The sequence below is a fragment of the Ochlerotatus camptorhynchus genome, unplaced genomic scaffold, assembly GCF_037179485.1.
Source record: "Ochlerotatus camptorhynchus isolate MF236.1 unplaced genomic scaffold, CSIRO-AGI_Acam_v1.1 ptg000131l, whole genome shotgun sequence".
Classification (NCBI taxonomy): Eukaryota; Metazoa; Arthropoda; class Insecta; order Diptera; family Culicidae; genus Ochlerotatus; species Ochlerotatus camptorhynchus.
In genome coordinates this window covers 1,428,192-1,446,703 of record NW_027040621.1, presented here as the reverse complement: position 1 = coordinate 1,446,703, position 18,512 = coordinate 1,428,192, and the positions used below count along the sequence as shown (strand labels likewise).

Below are 18,512 nucleotides of genomic sequence, written 5' to 3'. Positions count from 1 at the left end.
TCCGTTTTCTTTCGCAGAATTATTAAAATGTCACTGTGACATTTGCAAGGATCAGAACTACGTGTGCGAAACAGATGGACTGTGCTTCACTTCCCTGTCGCTCGAGCATGGCGTCTACAAGTACTCGTACAGGTATGTTACCAACTGTTACCAAATACAACCAGAGAGGATGCTCCCGACCCGAAGAAATTACTCCCGGATGTTTATTCTTCGCAGTCGATCAGAGAAAAGAGTGTTCTCTAGATGTGTAATCCTATTATTACGTTCAACTCATCGTCATTCATTAAGCACCACATTTCTCGTTTGCGTTGCTGCAGTTCTTCTTCCACTACCAAATTTTATAATAAATGTACTATGTTCGCACAGGCAGGGGATGCTGCTTTTAGGATGGCAGTCTTTTGATAAACTCTCCGGATCCGGCGTTGTCCCGTGTTGCGGAGTATTCGTTCGTTTGCATTCCACGTAGATCCCACCTTCTCCGGACTCAGACTCAGGAAAACGCCTAATTGTGAAGACGAGAGCGGGACTGTTTTAATTAAATTTCATAATAATTTTCAAAGAGAACATTCGGAGGAAAAACACGAATTGGCTTTCGCGAGGCGGGAGATTAGGGTACGATTGGCGATAGCGGTCTCAGTCTACAATGGTCCATCTTTGTTGGAAAAGTTCACCCTATTTCCAACAGAATCAGTTGGCTGACCTTCCCATTAGTCCAATAACAACAACAACAATAAGAACGAGCAACCAAGTGCGACGGTCTTGGTACTATCGTGATCTTCATTTAAATTTCAATTGAATGTTCGGTTCATTTTTCCTTTATGATATTAATAGTTGGCTTCCTGTCTCTCACGGTCGCTCCTCAGCTGAACCTCACCGGGTAGCGGAATATCCTGTGCCACTCCCAGCTGGAACTGGTGTGCCCCGTTTCATTCCATTTCGATTCCAGAGTTTATTTTATTATTATTTTCGCTTTCGGGTTATTTTTTCGCAATTCTCTCCCCGCTTCTCTACGGCCGGTGCTGTGGGGGTATGATCTTCGGACGACGGACCGGGTACTATGCACACCAACGTGTGCCGCTGCTCCTAAAGCCAATTCCATTCGTATGGAGCGTACTTTGAAATTTAATTTAATTATTCTCTTGTTCCTCGCAGCCGGGTCCTCTCCTAGGTTATGAAGGGGAAGCATGAATTTTAGAGTATTTGAAAATCATTTGGATTTGCAAATTGAATACCAAGAGTTTCGGATTGCAAAACGATGTAATCAAGCAGTAAAATTATCCTTTTCGAATGTTTCACCGGGAATCGATGGGAATCGAATTTTGTTTGCAGTTCGAATTGTTTCGAGTTCGATTATACTTGAACCTTTTCAACAGTACCGATAAAAATGGGAATGAAAATTCAAAATTATGGCATCATATTTCGGGGTCGGTTGGCAGGACACCATTGCCAAACACACACTCGCACTGGCGGTATTATGTCGGTTCCTTTTCGGTCGATTTTATGCTTTCCCATCGTATTACCGGTCTTGAAAGTGATTCCACAGTGTGTGGCTGTTTAGGTGGTTGGTTATGTTTCTGTGCATTTTTTTTTCCTTCACTAGCAGGGCGAATGGTGGAATTGCACCACAGCTATTCACTCATACGTTTATGAGTGGTGGAGCAAGGGGAAAAGGACAGACGATACGGGATGATAGGGGAAGGGTCTGCCAGGAATATAAAAGGAGAATCACTAGGATAGCATAGCATATGTGCGTTTAAACATTTATTTTTACTGCGCTCTGTATCGGTTGCAAGGGTGGTATGCAGTTGTCCCTTAATGTGTTAATAATTCATAAACTTTATTCAGTTTGCTCATTGCTCATTGAATTATGGAGTTAAAAGGATTTTGTTGTTGTTATTTCTCTTGATTTTGATCATAATCTTGATAATGTGCACAATATTTGTGGGCTATTTGATGGGTTTTAACGTTATGTGAGTGACGGGGTACACAGGTTCCCAAATCCCATTTGAATAACATCGAGCAGACATTCCATCGAAGTGCTACAGAAGATCTCTATGAATTCCAGAAGATCGTATAATTTCTTTAGGAATTCCGATTAGTCCAAAGCAAATTCAATCAGAAATCATTATGATTGCACGATGAATTTCTAAGAAACTCAATGAAGATTCTACACAACTATCTATAACACTCTGGTGATATTTCCCTTGAGGTAATATTAGGGCACTAGAAGAGTGAACGCGATACACCGAGTCGAGCGAAAAATGTTATGCATTTAGATAAAAGTAATCTGTATGTTGTTGATGAAGTCACTTCCGACTGGTAGCATTGTAAAAGAGCTGTCGAAAGTACCAAAATAACAATAACAACAACTATGCTTTCTGTTAAAATTGGAAGTAAGATCGGAAGTAGATTCGAAAGTCAGAAGTCAGACTGTGCTGGTGACACAATATCACAAGTTTCAAAGGCTCCCTTTTTTACATTATTCTAGTGAGTGTGTTGATTTCCTTTCAATTCCGTTATAATTGCTTATCTTTGGACAGTACTCAACACCACTGGCACTGATGAAGTCTGCAAGTAGTAGACGAAATACGTATATCTGTCAAAAGATATACAATTATAACGGAATTAAAATGAAATAAATCAACACACTCAAAAAGCTCTTCATACGGGATTTCGTTAAGAATTTCGACAAAATTAAAAGATATTCTCGTGTTTTATTTTATTTTTTGCTTGACTCGGCTTCTCGCATCCACTAATGTGAGGAAATTGAATGTAAAAGTTATTTCAAAATGCCTCTTATGTTAGGCAACATTTTGTTAGCATTTTTGACGGATTCTAAAAGATTTATATGAGAAATTTCAAAAGAAAAACCATGACAAATTATGACTGAATTTGAAACGAATTCTATCTAAAATAGACCTGTTCCGTTTCATAAATTCAACTTTAATATTTGTAAACGAGCGATTAGTAGTTTCACCAGTCTATTAGGTGTACAGTATCACGGAGTGACGCTCCAGGCGGTGAAAATTTTCACATAAAATGGAAATTCAAGGATAAATTAATAAGCTTTTTTAATCTTTATTATGTGATATCCAGCCGTTGTCACATAATTACCAAACAAGCGTAGCTGATTCTGTAAACAAAGATTCAAACGATAATTTGTCGAAATTACTAGATAGCCCATGTAAACTAATACAATCATCAGGTAAAAGTTTCCACAACCTAATGGTGGTGTTAGTTTGCGTAGGTCATTGACGTTTGAGTCATTGTTTTCAAAATCAGCTACGGAATTTCAACAATTTATGTTTGAATTCCCCTACTGATCTACTGGGTTGGCTGTCGTTCATTCTATTATGTAAAGTGTTCAGTATGTTCTATTTGATAACAATGTCTATTGTCCATATTTTTCTAAAATCCATTATTTTTATTGGAAGCTTAAAAGTTTGGTTATGGTCACAGCTTGGATTTGAAATTTGAAAAAAAAAGGAAATCATAACATCGTAGTATTATCAAGAATGTTTTGATCTGGATTTCATATTAGTATTATATGAATTTCGTGGTAAATATAGAAAGAATTCTAGTGATAATATCAATGGATTAAGGGATTTCATATTCATATTATATGAATTTCGTGGTGAATATAGAAGGAATTCTAGTGATAATATCAAAGAATTCCAACAAAGTTCTAGCTACAATTCCATCGAAGACACATATCAAGAAGATCGGCAACTTTACCAGAATCCAAGCAACAGGAACAGTCGTGCTGCACATGAACGAAAATGGAAGCAATGCATAGAAAAATGAAGAAATACACTAACCTTTTTTTCTGAGGTTTAAATATTTGTTATCTTATTCGGAGTATTTACCTTTGTGCGACAAATGACGCGAATGTGCCTAACAAAAAACGGGAGAGTTGTACATTAGAGTGATGCAAAATTTGAAATTTTCGCTCCACAATACTTAAACGATTCCAAATCGGATCCTGACTAATCTCTCAAAATTTGAAACTATTCGGTGAGAAACTGAGATGGCACAATTTATTTGAAGTTTGTATGGGAATTACTATGGTAAAATCAAGAGTTTTGTTCATGTCGATCTAATAATTCACCATATCGGTCTGCTTCAAAAACTTTCAATTGTACTTGTAGGAAATTTTCCCAGCTACAACTTTGCTGAAGACCATTTTTGATTAAATGCAAGGATCGAAAGTTATCAATGGTTCAATGCGCTGATGTCTTATGATCATGCTCAATCAACTGCTCAGAAGAGCAGAAAGAAGAAGCAACATTGGTGTTTCTGGGGCGTTGAATAGGACACAAAAATCATGGCTACTATGTCACACTGCAAAATACAGTGTTGCCTACAGAGCAGCTACTTGATCATGTCATAAGTTTAGCAATCTCTTAAATAATTAATAACTTTTTTTCCTGTCTCGTTTTACATAGAAACGATCTTCAGCAAAGTTGTAGCTGAGTAAATTTTCTGTAAGAAAGGCTATCGAACTGTTTCGCAGCTCAATATGGAAAAAGACTAGAAGACAATGAACAAAAAGTTGAGATTTCCTATAGTAATTTACATGTAAACTTCAAAAGGCTTGTGCGAACACGCTAACTCGGAAGTACCCATTAAATAAGTATCTTGTACTCATTTTTTGAAGTTATTCAAATCTGTAAAAAATGGGTATTTAAAAAAAAAGAAAAGCGGGTACTTTTTCCCCATTTGAGAAAATATCTTCTGCAAAAAAGAATGGGTAAAAACATGCTTTCAATCAACGATCATTCGCGAAGCGAGTATTGTCTTTTTCATTCGAGACAATACTTACCGGAACCATTTCAAAAATCGTCGCTATAAGAATTTTGAACCGGTTGTTACGTGGTAAGAATTAGAAGTGCAATCATGATGAAAATTATGACACGTATTTTGAAAATGTGTTCCGTTTCAGGCTAACGAAGAACTCTAAAAAGGGAAAAGCGGACCTGTGCGATGAGCAGCTCTCTCGCGGACTTTAAGTGTTCTTTCACAAGGACAACTTTATGCCTCGGAACTCGGATATATGATGATTATTGTGATTATAAACAATAAAGAGTATGACGTGTTTCAATTATTAAGGATTTTTTAAAAGATTTAATTGGTTTAATGCCAGGTAGCATCATGAAGCAAAACACTCGGCAAAACACAAATCAACAAAAGGTACTGTTTTACTCATCTACAGAAATAAAAAGGGTGCATTTTTTTGACGTATTCATCATATACTCATTAATGAGTAAAGTCTGTTTTACTCATTTCATGAGTTAAGCCACTTTTCTTCAAAATGGGTCTTTTTTACTCTTTAATGGGTACTTTTAAGTTAGCGTGAAGTCTGTTTCTGACCAAATGAGTTGTAACTTTGAGAGGCTAATCAGGACCCGATTTGAAACCATTTAAGCACTGTGGAGCGAAAAAGTCAAATTTTGCATCAGTCTATTGTACATCTTCTTGATATGTTGTCTTCAATTCCATGGTAGTTATGAGGAGAATTCTAAGAAAATTGTAAAGAGTTCTCAAGTGAATTCTTAGAACTGCTTTCATGGTAGTTCAGAGAAGAATCCCAACGTGATTCCGAAGGCCTCCTAATTCCGAGTGAATCTTAAAGAGAGTTCCATTGGAATACTGAGTTGAATACCAACGTGATTCTGAAGAAGAATTTAAAGGACTTGTAAAGAGAACTTCATGTGAATTCTGTGAAGAATTCAAAGAGAAGTGACTTCGAAGGAAATTTTGGGGAGAATTTAAAGTAAATTCCAAGGACTGCTTCCAAGGTAGTTCTCTGGAGGAGTCTTGGGGGAATATTTAACCTCGTATTTGCGCCAAAAAACTTACGTTGGCTGACCCCAAATTGAAGTTGCCGTAACTCAGCAATGGTTCAAAGGATTTTTGAAATTTCGAAGGCTTTGCAAAATAAATTTAGTGCAAGTTAAAACCATCCAAAAATTTGGAGTTAGATTTCGCGTGGGGAGCGGTCATTGCAAAAATGTAATAAAATGAGATATTTCGATGTCAGGATTGTTTATATGCTCACCATTAGGATATTACTTCCTTCAGCAAATATGTTCATGAATACAAGATCCCAAATTTTGTTTGAATAATTTTAATTTAAAGTACACTAAATTTACTTTACAAAACCTCTGTAATTTAAAAAAAAATCCATTGAAACATCGATGAGATACGGCAGTTTGAATTTGGGGTAAAATTTACCCCATGGGTACAGACAAAGGGTTATAGAATACTGAGTAGAATTCCATGAGAATTTTCAGAAGAATCGTGAGGAGAATTCCAACAGAGCTCCAAGAGAATTTTCAGAAGAATTATGAAGATCATTCCAAGGTAATTCTGTGAGAACTTTTAGAACTTAATGAGAAATACAGAAACAAGTTCCAATAGTTCTTTTTGAAGAGAATTCCGCAAGGTGAAAATCATAATGCAATTCCAGATAAAGTCCCGAGACTGTCCCAAAGAAGATTCTAAGAAGATTCTAAGGAATTTTTTGTGCTAATTTCTATGAAGTCCGTTTAGGAGTTCTATGGAAATTTTTAAGATGATTCAGACATTGACAAATCTTCAAGATTCAGGATTTTGAAAATGAAGATTTCGGATTTAAAGAAAAATTCTATACATCATGCTAAGAAAAGATTTAAAAATTCTGAAATAAAAATCCTGAAATAAAAATCTTTAAGATTGGGGACATTCCTGAAGTTATGAAAATTGAGATCTTAGATCTAAAACCTGGTTATGAAGTAATTTTCAAGATTCTGGATCATGAGAAGTTTCATGTTTCAATACTAACAGAAATATTGGGCTTTGAAACAATTGTAAGATTGTGACTTGGACTAATTATAGGATTATATTTTCAACGAATATAACGGTATTAAATCACATTAAAACACTTTACACTGGACAACAAAAAAACAACCATTTGAACGGTAGCCAAATATCATGCTTGACATTCATTTTATTCACAACGTGTTAAGTTGAAACTGAGAGTTGAATCGACGTATAACTGATTACGTTGCACCTCATTTTCTTAGAAAGAGAAGGTATGATAATGCTATCTTTTTTTTTTTCTTCGCCGATGGCAGACACGAAGTGACTGTTCTGTTGCGTTCGGGTGTAAAGCAAAAATCATGAAACTCAATCTCACCACAGTTTGGTGAGATTTGCAGTTGATAAGTTTGTTAGCTTAATATTCCCCCAGCTGCGGCACAACAGCTTGCAATATCAATATCAATCGTAGTTTTTTGCTTGTTGATTTTTGTCTACGAAAAACAAGCGAATGTGTTGAGGTTTGATTTTTTGAATTTGTTCGATCATAGCCTTACCCCATTTACACACGCACAAAACACCGAAACGACTGGTGACGCCGCTAACCGGAGAGCCACGAAGCTCACAATTGTCGGAATTTGGGAAATTTCTCCAGGAACTTCCAGGGGCTGTGGGTGGAATTCTAGGACTGCTACTGAGTACTGGAACTGCTGAATAAGTTTGAGAAATTCTTGTGGAAATCATGGATATTCAAGAATCTCAAACTTATTAAAGAAATACAGTTAGATTATTTAAAAATTCTTCTAATCAGTTGGTAACAATTATAATACATTCATGACGGGCGCGGTGTAGTGGTTAACATTTATACCCCTCGCGCCAAAGTCACGAGTTTAAAGCTCATCCCTGGAGAAGTCACAAATGACCCAAGAATATTAAAGTAATTATAAAAAATAAATAAATAATAACATAAAACATTGAATGATCATTTTGTTCTAAAGTTCCTGATATTCTTCAGATAATTTTAACGACTCCTATTGGGGTATTAGAAAACGTTAGATCATTAATAATTATTCCATAAACTGTAAGACGAATTATTCAAGATGCTCTATAAATTTATCAAAAAGTATACCGAATTAGTGCGAAAAGTTTTTTAAATCTCTGAATTGTGTTCATAAGTGTTAATACTAACTTCTTGGAATTATAATTCCGATGATCCATCAAGATTTAAAAAAAAATATCGTTTGATAATCTCTCAGATCCCCGATTCGACCAAACTACTGCATACCACCCTGCAACCAATCCGTTCTCAGTCGATCGTCGCAACGAGCCCTGTCGAAGGTACCCATGTGTTGAAAACATACTCCCAGGCCCTCGTGTGCTTTATATTTATTGGCGTAATTTTCCGGCGAAAAATATCTTTCCCGAAAACCACCAACCGACGAACGGAAATTGAGCTCGCGAGGAAAATCCCGGCCAGGGAAACGAGGATGACATAAGAAACGACTTTTCGATGTTGTTGTCGTTTGGTTGTTTGTGGATGGAAGTTCAATTTGCTACTTGATAATAACATAATAACGTCGAAGGCCCGTCCGGAGAATGGTGGGGAGAGAAAAGATCGCAAATTGTGGCACCGCGCCGCGTATGTAGCAAAACATTGCTATTATCCATTTATCGGAATTGGCTGTTTCTCCCCATTCTATCTGGTACTTATTTTGCTGCAGCAGTTATGATTGACAAGTTCGTCGCTTAACTTCGTGGGAAGTCTCCTCCGGGCCATCGAGTTAATTAGGGTGTAGGTGATTTGTATGTTTGTTTTGGTTTCGCTCGGTCTGCCATTCGGCCTTGGAGGTAATTAAATCGTCGATTTGTGGAAATGTTGGATGTTGACGAGCCTAGACGGGACTTACTTGACCATTTCGAATGTTTTGATTGTTGTTGAATTACATTGACTTTATCTCGTCTTAAACATCAAGGTGTCTGCATCGGAAGGACTATCTTGGTCCGTTCACTTGGAACTGGTGCCGCAATAAGAGCGCCGAACTGCACAGCGACCACTATTGCTGCTTCGGTCCCGATCTCTGTAACCGTTATCTCAAGCCGCAGCTACCGCTAGAGCAAGGTGCGATTTTGTTTTTATTTTTCGTTATCATTTCTACCTTTTCCTATATTTTCCGTTCCATTTTTATCGTTTTAGTTTTTTTTAAACAAAGTTTTCGATTGCATTGCTAATATTCAATTATGTTATTTTTTTCATTTTTTTTTTCGGTTATGCACTTTTGCCGATTCCGCCACCACCAGAATCAAGTGCTTACTAATAACTTTCCTTCGTTTTAATTTTGTTATTTTTGTTAACCGAATGATGAAAATTTTGTTATTTTATGCTTTGTTCTAACTCAAATCAGCCTCTTTGTAGACAGAGTTTTCCGTGTAAGTTACGGCAAAAATTAAACCGAAATGTGTGTTTACCCTTTTTCCCAGGAAGTTAACCCTCGAACGGCCACAGAACCATCTGCCATTCGGTGTTTCGAATCGTCTCCGTCGTCGTTGGTTTCGAAAATTGGTCCATTTCCTTACAGAATCTGTAGTAAAATCCTCACGCCGAAATAAGAAATAGAAACCAATAACTGAGCGAACAAAATTTCTCATTTCTCCCTTTTTCTCTTTTTCTCTTTCCTCATGCTCACGCGTCCAATACTTACACGAACCCAACCGTAACCCCAAAAACACACTCATACGCGTGCAATCGGTGATTTGCAATTCGGCTCCAAATATTAAAAAAAAAAAAAAAAAAAAAACAAAATGATCAGCTGCCAGCCGAAAAAGTACGAGCTGGCCGATCGGCTTCCGTTGAGTTGTCTCACCTCCAAGGAAAAGCGTAATTCGTTCACGATCGAGTGCTGCGCCACTGACTTCTGCAACCATAACAAACTATTACAACTGCCCAATCCAGGTACCGAATCGATTAAAACAAATTATAGCCCTCTACTGTAACCTTCACACTTAATCCTCCTCTAATTTTTTTTTGAAATTCCTATTAGAATGTTCAAAATTGGTTTTCGGTTGCCCAAGCAAATCCTCCTCTTTTGTTTCATAGTATATGGTTTCACTTTAATTGCTCGATTGTAGTTAAAAAAAGCCAGGTTATGGTCGCTATTTTTCCAGTAATTTCACTTAGGCTTTTGGAATGCTAGCAATTACCACTCTCTTTCTTGACTGTTTCCGATTGGAAATTAGACGTTGACTAAATGGCATCGCTCTGTAACTAACTTGCGTGCATCTGCAAGCTGTATAAATAGTAGTTAAACTTCAGTTCTTAATGTCTCGTAGCTGGTTGCTAGCTTTATATATTTGCAATTTAGTTGCTGCAAAAAATCCTCGTGGTTTTTTTTTTTAATTTAGTTATCACTCATAGAATGCGGATGAAAATAATATCTGTCATCAACTTATCTTAGTTCCGAACTTGTTATTGTGAATAATTTTTATCTAGTAGGTTCGGTAATGGGTCATTCCCTATTTCGAGGTTAAGGTGTACAATTAGTGTAAATAGCTTGACATTTAACATGATGACAAATAAATTATTTAATTATTTTTTCAGCTCTCAAAAGTATCCGAAATTATTTTACCTGATTGAAATCCGAAATTATGTTGCAGGTTATAGAGAAAACTGTAGTAACTGGTAGAACCGGAAATATCCGCTGATAACGCTCCTTATGGTTTATGAAGTTCTAATGGTTTAATTTTTGGATTTGCAATCGTTGTTTTGTTCGTTGAAAAGTTTTCAAACTCAGTTTATCCTTTGAGACAAACCAGTCTAGGGCTGAAAATCTCTTCAATAAAGCCAAACAAAAACTCAATTATTGAATCGTGAATTATTGTGATGGACGGAATTGTTGATTATATGTATTAATATTTGGGACCTCCCTTAGTTCTGTCGGTAAAAGCGGAGCTATAAAGCAGGATCATGCTAGAGGCGGCTGGGTTCGATTCCCGGTCTTGTATAGGAATTTTTCGGGTTGATAGAATATATTGCGGTTCTAAATCAATATGATTCTACTTGCCACAATAATACTAAAAATGGTCCAGACATTGACAGCTCTCAATTAACAACTACGATTTCATTAGATTTAGCATATTCAGATACCGTTTGGAGGCAAGTTTAAAGGAATAATTCCTGAGCCATATAATAAGTGTCTTATGACACAACGTTCTTTAGACCTATTGAGTCAATAAATAAGGTTTTCTAGAATAACGGTTTTGGAATTGATGCATAAAGTTTCTAAAATAGACTCATAATATCATTTTAAAAAAACATTCGAAGTATACTGGATTTAAGCCTATAGGCTCCCACAGTTGACTTAATTGAAATTGGTTGCCTATATAAAGTTCAGAAGCCCTATAATAACTATTGATCTTTAAGAGAATTTTCCTTTGTTTTCTCTTCTGAAAAAATATGATTATGACCTTTGAAAATTTCGAAGACCTTTGGATTGGATTGGATTCTGTAATTTTGAATAATAATAAAAAAAACAACGTTTTTTTTTGGGGAAAAATCTAAGGAAGTTTTGACTAGAACTTCAAGGTAATTGTGAAACAAACTTTAGTTGAATTTTAAGGAGAGTTCTGTTGGTAATTCAAAGGAGAATTTAATGAACATTGTGAGTAGGATTCCCGACTCAAAAAATGAATATTCCAAATAAGTTCTGATAAGAACGGCACGAAGTGAGTATTCCATTGACATCCCCAAAAGAACTCCAAGGGTATTGATTTTTGAGGATAGTTCCAACATAATTGTGGTGCATTTTCCAAGAAAATTCTGAGGATAATTCTAGGAGAATTCTAATGAGAGTTCAAAACGAATTCCGAGAAGAATAAGAAAGGAATAGCATTTCGAGGGTACAATAGTTCCATGAGAATTCCGAAGATAATTTCATAACAATTCCTAGAATAATTTCTAGTGAATTCTGAGAAGAATTCAAAGTAAATTTTCGGAAGTATTCTGTGAAACAAGCTTTCAAGACATTTCTGAGGTAAGTTGCATGGGCATTTGATGAAGAATTATGGAAGGAAGCTTCAACGAATTCTTGTGAGAATCAATAAAATTTTTACGAAATTCCATGAATATTTTGAAATGTTCCGATTTTTTGATGAAGGTGATTCCCGTCCATCAGCCGTCAGATTAGTCTTTATTATCGATGGTCGTCATGATGCCTATTACTTCAAGTTTTCTAGAGCACAAATCTCGGACCCGTAAAATTACTAATCGACATTTGCTGGTCAGCACAGTGATATACGGCTAGTACAACGTTTGCAAGTCCTATACAGTAATGACCCGATTTTGTCAGCCCCCTTTTCGAACATCTTTTCTAATGTTCTACGAAACCCATACACTTTTTCAGGGGTCTATTGCACCAAAGTAAATATTAATCATCCATCGTTAAGATAAATGAGAAAGATTTGGAATTACGGTTATGTGAAATTATTGAAAGATAAAAGTCTGATGCGAAGAAGGGCTGACAAAATCGGTTCATTACTGTATTAGCCTTTTTCAGCTGTATATTGCAACTATGTAGGGTAAATGACGGCTTTGGCAAAATTATCTGTTGTAATGATCTACTATCGTCAGGGGGGTAAATGAAGACCTTGAGCACACATTTTTTGAGTGAGGATACATCATGTTCCAAAGCCAATAATTAACTAAGAATTCTACTCTGGTAGAAGATTTCGGTGATCTTATTGAAAAAAAAAATGCCAATTCTCAAATTGCCCACAATTTCGTCAACCGTCAAGTGAAATTGACATTTGAAATCCACTGTTGACATATAAGTGATTTATGACGGCCGGTTTTAAAATGGGGTAAGCTTAAGAAATATCGACTCCATCACTTATGTGCACTAAAATTGTATTCCGATTCAGTAGGAACCCATATAACCATCAGCAACCAAAAATTTCCCCCATTTCAAAGTTGGCATCGGGATAAGACATCCAAATAAACGACTTCCCACCATAGGCAAGGTTATGTGTTGCAGAAAGGATTCCTCCTTTACGTCTATCCTGACAAAAACAGGGCACACGAATTCGGCTTGAACGCCGAGCAAGAAGAAGCAACGAAGAGGCGGGAGCCCGAATTCCATTAAACCAACCATCTCGGCATCGTAGGCAGGTCGAGAGTGGTTTACATAACTTGTGGCATATCACCTTGTCAAGAAGCCCATTATCGAGAGTGAATGGGGTTGTTGTTCGGCAGAGAAAAGAGCTTCGATGTCCTGGAATCCACCTCCACCTGCAATGGAGGTGGTCGATGGTGGGAAGCAGGTTAGATATCTGCGCGTCGATAAGAGAACAAAGGCCACCTTGTCAGCGAGGAGTGGGGGAGAGAAAGTGCCGGCCGGGACAAGGAAGGAGCAGATTTGGGAACTTCCTCTAATGGCAAAACAGATCGTATTATGTGCGGGCCAACACAAAGATATAATTTAATGTCTCCATATCTGCCCGGCAAACGAGCTGCTCTCGCAGGATGGCTTCCGAAGCAAAGGTAATTTGACACCTTTTTGCTGATTTAATTAACTCCTGGATGGGTGAATCTGGCGGTGTCTTGTCGTTTAGAAAGTCCACTCGGGAGCTATATTCAAGGATTGTCTTGAGTCCAACCTACTGGAAATGGCTGGTAATATATGACTAGAGAAAGGAGCAACCGTTCTCCTACAATATGGTGCGGCTTAGCCCTCGTTGACTCTTCAATAAAAAAGCTCGTCTATTGGTAGCCAAAATATGGCTTTGTCGCCATTTGTCCCGTTGTTGTCGGTGTATAACCATTCTGACTCCCTGATTCAATCTTCTCAGCTGGAAATCCAATTCAGCATTCATTCCCAATAATGGCTTCACTTCTTGGCGCGCTGGCGTGTCAATCCCGATGCTCATTATTCGCTCCAGACGATGGCAACAACGCCTTCTCCGCACTAGAGCGAATACAGTAATCCCTCCATTTATGCGGTGGATGGTACCGTCCGCCCATAGCTGTTTCTGGGTTCTCTTTCAACAAATTACACTGGTTTTTTGTATGTGATTAAGTCAATCAATTGGTTGAAGAACAGCAGAGAAATAGCTGTGGGTGGACGGTACGGCCCACCGCATAAATAAAGGGATTTCTGTAGCAATAACAGCTATAACAATAACACACAATAGCCAGAAGCCATTTGCCATCATTTCTTTGCTGCCGCCACCGCGGGCCGATGTTTGATCAAGCATTGTGTACACATCCCGAAATCATTAGTTTCCCAACCCAAACGGCCACCGACCATCCGACCCAGAAAGGAAATTGTCACGTGTATATTTATTTATGGGCAAAATATTGTGCCCGGCAGATTCCTTATTGTTGTGACCTTACGGCTACTGTACGGCGCGTCGATTGTGATGATTGTGATGGCTGGTGTGATGTTGAGGCATGAAGTCAGAGTGAAGCATTTTTTTTTTCTAGCGTTATCTGTTTTCTCGAATGCTTGTGATTTTGTTATGACAATGATGAAGAACAAATTAAGTTTCTATAATATTTGAAAGTGGTTAAAATCGCGTGTCATTCTCTGTGATTTAAATGGTAAACATTGTGACAACTGCGGACCTCGGGTATGCGAGCATGTCTTGTGACCTCGTAATTTAGATAATTCATAGTTTAGGACATCGATTGCAACCTGAGGTTCACGAACTTGTCTAACTGTCAGATTTGTCGCAATTTATCACTAACGGATAAAAAATAAAAAATTAAAAAAAAAATTAAAGGTTGCATGGGATTTCCGTTATTTAGTGCACTTCACACGGAGCAACACTAGAGTTCCACCTGTTGCTGTGAGATCTCGCGGAAAACTGATGGTAGCTTCTCTCTCTCTCTTTCACTTCGTTGCGATCACTTGTTGTCCGTCTCTCTTTTCCTTACATAGATATATATGTCCAGGATAATAATAATAAAAAATATACATATCCAGGTTGATAAAGTAAATCATTTGATCTTATCTTTAAGACGGTTCGGAGCATCGAGGATGTCTCATAAAAATTGTATTGCTTCCTAAATGATGTATCATAAACCTATGAAGCTGACTCGATATCTATTGGTAACATAAACATTGTATAGGTTATGTAGATCCTCAGATATGAGCTCCAGAAATATTGGATTGACTACGCCATGTTCAGCACTAAAGGTCCACCCATATTAGATCCGTTTGCGTTGCGTTGACGTTAATTTGACAGTTAGGCAATAGATTTAGCTGTCATTTTGCCGCAACGCTTCCAATCCGGATCTAATGTGCGTTGGCCTTAAAGATATTTTCCAGGGTGTCGACTACCTGAAAAATCTGGGAATCTCAGGGAATTTAATTCAAATTCAGGGAAATGTTTCTTTGAAACAGATACTTATTAATAAGTATGACTGACTTCGCTACTTTCAAACAACTTAACTACTCGATGTAGTTTGAGGATGGTTTTTCATTTCAAATTTTAAATAGAGTGGCGAACTTGTGGTTGTTCAATACTTTTGTAAGTTGAGCAAAAGTAACTCAAATAAAAGGGTATTTCAATGATTTTGAGCCTATTATAAATTGAGCTCCCACTGGGTGTTGTCATAGTCCTGAGTTGAACTGAGTTAAAAATCCATTTCCGTAGACGCTAGATGCTGTTAGTTGTTGCAAAATTTAAGCTGCTAATGGGTATGTGCGTCTCTTAATAGATGTTACTCCTAATTGCGTCTGACAAAATTTAACCTCCCTTAGCTCAGTCGGTAAAGGCGCAGCTACAAAGCAAGACCTTGCTGGAGGTGGCTGGGTTTGATTCCCGGTCCGGTCTAGGAATTTTTCGGGTTGAAAAATTTCTCGACTTCCCTGGGCATAGAGTATGATTGTACTTACCACACAATTATACTAATGCAGAAATGATACAGGCATCGAAAGCGCTAAATTAATAACTGTAGAAGTGCATCTTAGAACACTAAGTTGAGAGTACGCAATAAGCTAATATGTGATATGCAATAAGCTTGAAATGCGAAAAAAGAAAATGAAACTTTAACATACGAGTAGATTGGTGCGTCTGCTCGATCCAGCTGTGTCCAACAAAAATCAATCCCTTAAGTGCTCTTAAATCAATCCCATTGCGCCTTTGAGTAAATGTAAGAATGATAAAGAGTTAAGCTGGGCTTAGACAAGGCGAGTAATTGATCAAATCAGTTGAATTCAATTGGCTTGACGAGTTTAACCTGGTTCAACTTGGAGCAAGTATTGAATTATCAATCACCTGTGATTTTATACAGCTTTGAATGACAAGGGTCCATATAATCAGGATGTCCAACAAACCGGGAAAACCAGGAATTCGGATTTGCCGGGAAAAAACCGGGAAAATGCGGGAAAACGTAAATCGCACCGGGAGAGATCATAAATACTCATCATTAAAAACAATTTTGGTTTTATCATAGTATTGCAGGCCATAATTTGGTCTTGAAGATGCATAAAATAAAGTTTTGCAATGTTACTTGGAATCAATCAAGTTATATCGCATACACCATTATAACCTTCTGTTTACAACTTTCATATTATGTCTCTCACTGTAGTAAAATATCAAAAATCCTCAAAATTACAACTACTATATACTTTTTTCCACTCGCAATCTGTTCGCGCACGGGGAAACGACGAGTTTTTCCAACCACTATAGCTTACAGAGTAAATTTTAAGAATTTATTTTGGTGTCAGTGGAAGAAGAGTGTTTGAATTCTTTTACTACGATTTTCCGAGTGAAGTAGTGCTAGTATAAAGCCTGAGCCAGACATATTTTGTTACGAAGCTACACCGGACACAATCAACTAAAAATTATTACATCTGTAAAACATTACATAAAACATACAGCCTGTGGTTAGTCTGTAAAACATAAAGATCTGAATCCATATTTCTCACGCTAAAGTTTTGAGTTCAAATCTCACCCGGATATGGCACGAATGATCCAAGAGTGTTAATGTTACTATAAAAAAATAAACAGCTGAACTATAGAAATTGTAGAAAACCCAATAGACCAAACCAATTGTATCATTATTTTTAAACATAATTCAACATTTTAAATTATTTTATGAATCTCCGGTATGCACAAAATGCTCAAAAATTCTAACTGGGCATAGAACAAGATTTCGATTAACCTTTAAAATATCTCTAGGAAAATTTGAAGCATGATAAGTATTTTGATAACATATCTTTGTATTCCACAAAATGTTGCATGGCTTATAGAATTTTAAGATCCAAACTCCAGCAAGGTTTGAAGAACTTTTGATACTGCGTTTCTCCTGTTTAGATCTCTTGTATTGATATATGCTTTTTTTGACATTGAATTTTGCTCGATTTCTTTCCGATGAATTTAATTATTTGTTGGCAATTAGTTAAATATGATTCAAGTCATTTCAGGAGTCGTGACTCAATTCCAATTTTATGCAATTTAACATTCCGAACACGATGTCTCCGGTAAAATATGTAACGAAAAATTGACAATGTTTGAAAAATCATTGCTCAAAAATCTATTGAAAAATCATGGCTTAAATCTATTGATACCGAATAAATCTTTAAATAATGTAGTTTTAAATGGTGCCCTTAGATTCGCCAATAAATAGCTGAGCTATGATTTTTCATACATTGCCAGTTTCCCGATATACATTTACCGGAGGCTTCGTATTCGTAGTGTTAAATGGTCAAATGGTCTTTATAGAGGGCTTTTACGTGGTTTCCAATATCTATTGCATTCAATGAATAGTATATACATTCAAGTAAATTTGTCGAGGTAGAACGACTCTTGAAGAAGCCATGCATGTTAGTTATTCAATTTTTGATTTGAAGAAATAATGTTTCGTTGACAATTGACTCGAAAAGTTTAGGAATGCAAGAAATGATGGCTATTCCACAATAGTTACGTACGTCAGAACTAGGCATAAGCTTTTCTAAATTTTTGGGAGGTTCCGGATTCCAGGGACATATTTTTTTTTGAAGATGCCAAAACAATGGAGCAGTAAGTTCCATTGCCAGGCATTTCATAAATACTGGAGGAATTGCGTCAGGTCCAGGACCTTTAGAGGCGTCTACATATTTTAAAGCCTGCAAAACATCCTAAATTTGAAGTTGATTGACGCCAACGTCCCTTGAAGATTCGAAATAAAATGCAAAATAAATAAGATCTTCTTCCGAAAATGTTGTGTAGTTCGTCTCGCTCTAAAAGGGGAAGGAGGTTCTACAAGTAGTGCTGATACAAATCATTTGATCTACACTCAAATTAGCTAAAAATCAAGACAGCCTGAAAATATAAACCAACTACCTGTAGTAATTTGAATTTTGACATAACCACATTATCTTGATCAAGGCCGCTGATTTTCGAAGTCAACATTTGTTTTGGTTCATTCAATATAAAATGAAAATGATTTTTTTTTTGCTTTTAAGTTTCGCTTCCGATTTTGACAATGTTGGGTTGGAAACTCAAGCGTTGATGAACTTCAACAAACGCTTATTCGTCGGTGCATAATGAACTCATTTGTTCATTTCACTCGTACGTGATAGCAAAGGTATTCAAAACAAACGCAATTCTAAAATAGTCTTCATGGAAAACTTTTCAAAACTCTGAGAGATAAATTTGATGGCCTTGGGCGTAGAAAAGAGGAAATTAACTAAGGCTCGAAAAACATTTCGGGATCTCGCATAGCAACACTTTTA

The 18,512-nt window shown here is 36.9% G+C and overlaps 1 protein-coding gene across 5 annotated transcripts in view; it reads left to right on the top strand.

Moving 5' to 3' along the window:
- The window catches only part of babo (TGF-beta receptor type-1 babo), a 149,360-nt gene that overhangs the window by 77,565 nt on the left and 53,283 nt on the right, over positions 1-18,512 (top strand). For 3 of the 5 annotated variants that reach the window (XM_065220737.1, XM_065220738.1, XM_065220736.1), the window contains exon 3: positions 18-132. In XM_065220737.1, the coding sequence (XP_065076809.1) occupies positions 18-132 (115 nt within the window). Of the gene's footprint in view, positions 1-17; positions 133-8,771; positions 8,918-9,605; positions 9,749-18,512 lie in introns of all 5 variants that reach the window. The other 2 variants (XM_065220739.1, XM_065220740.1) reach the window with 2 other exon arrangements.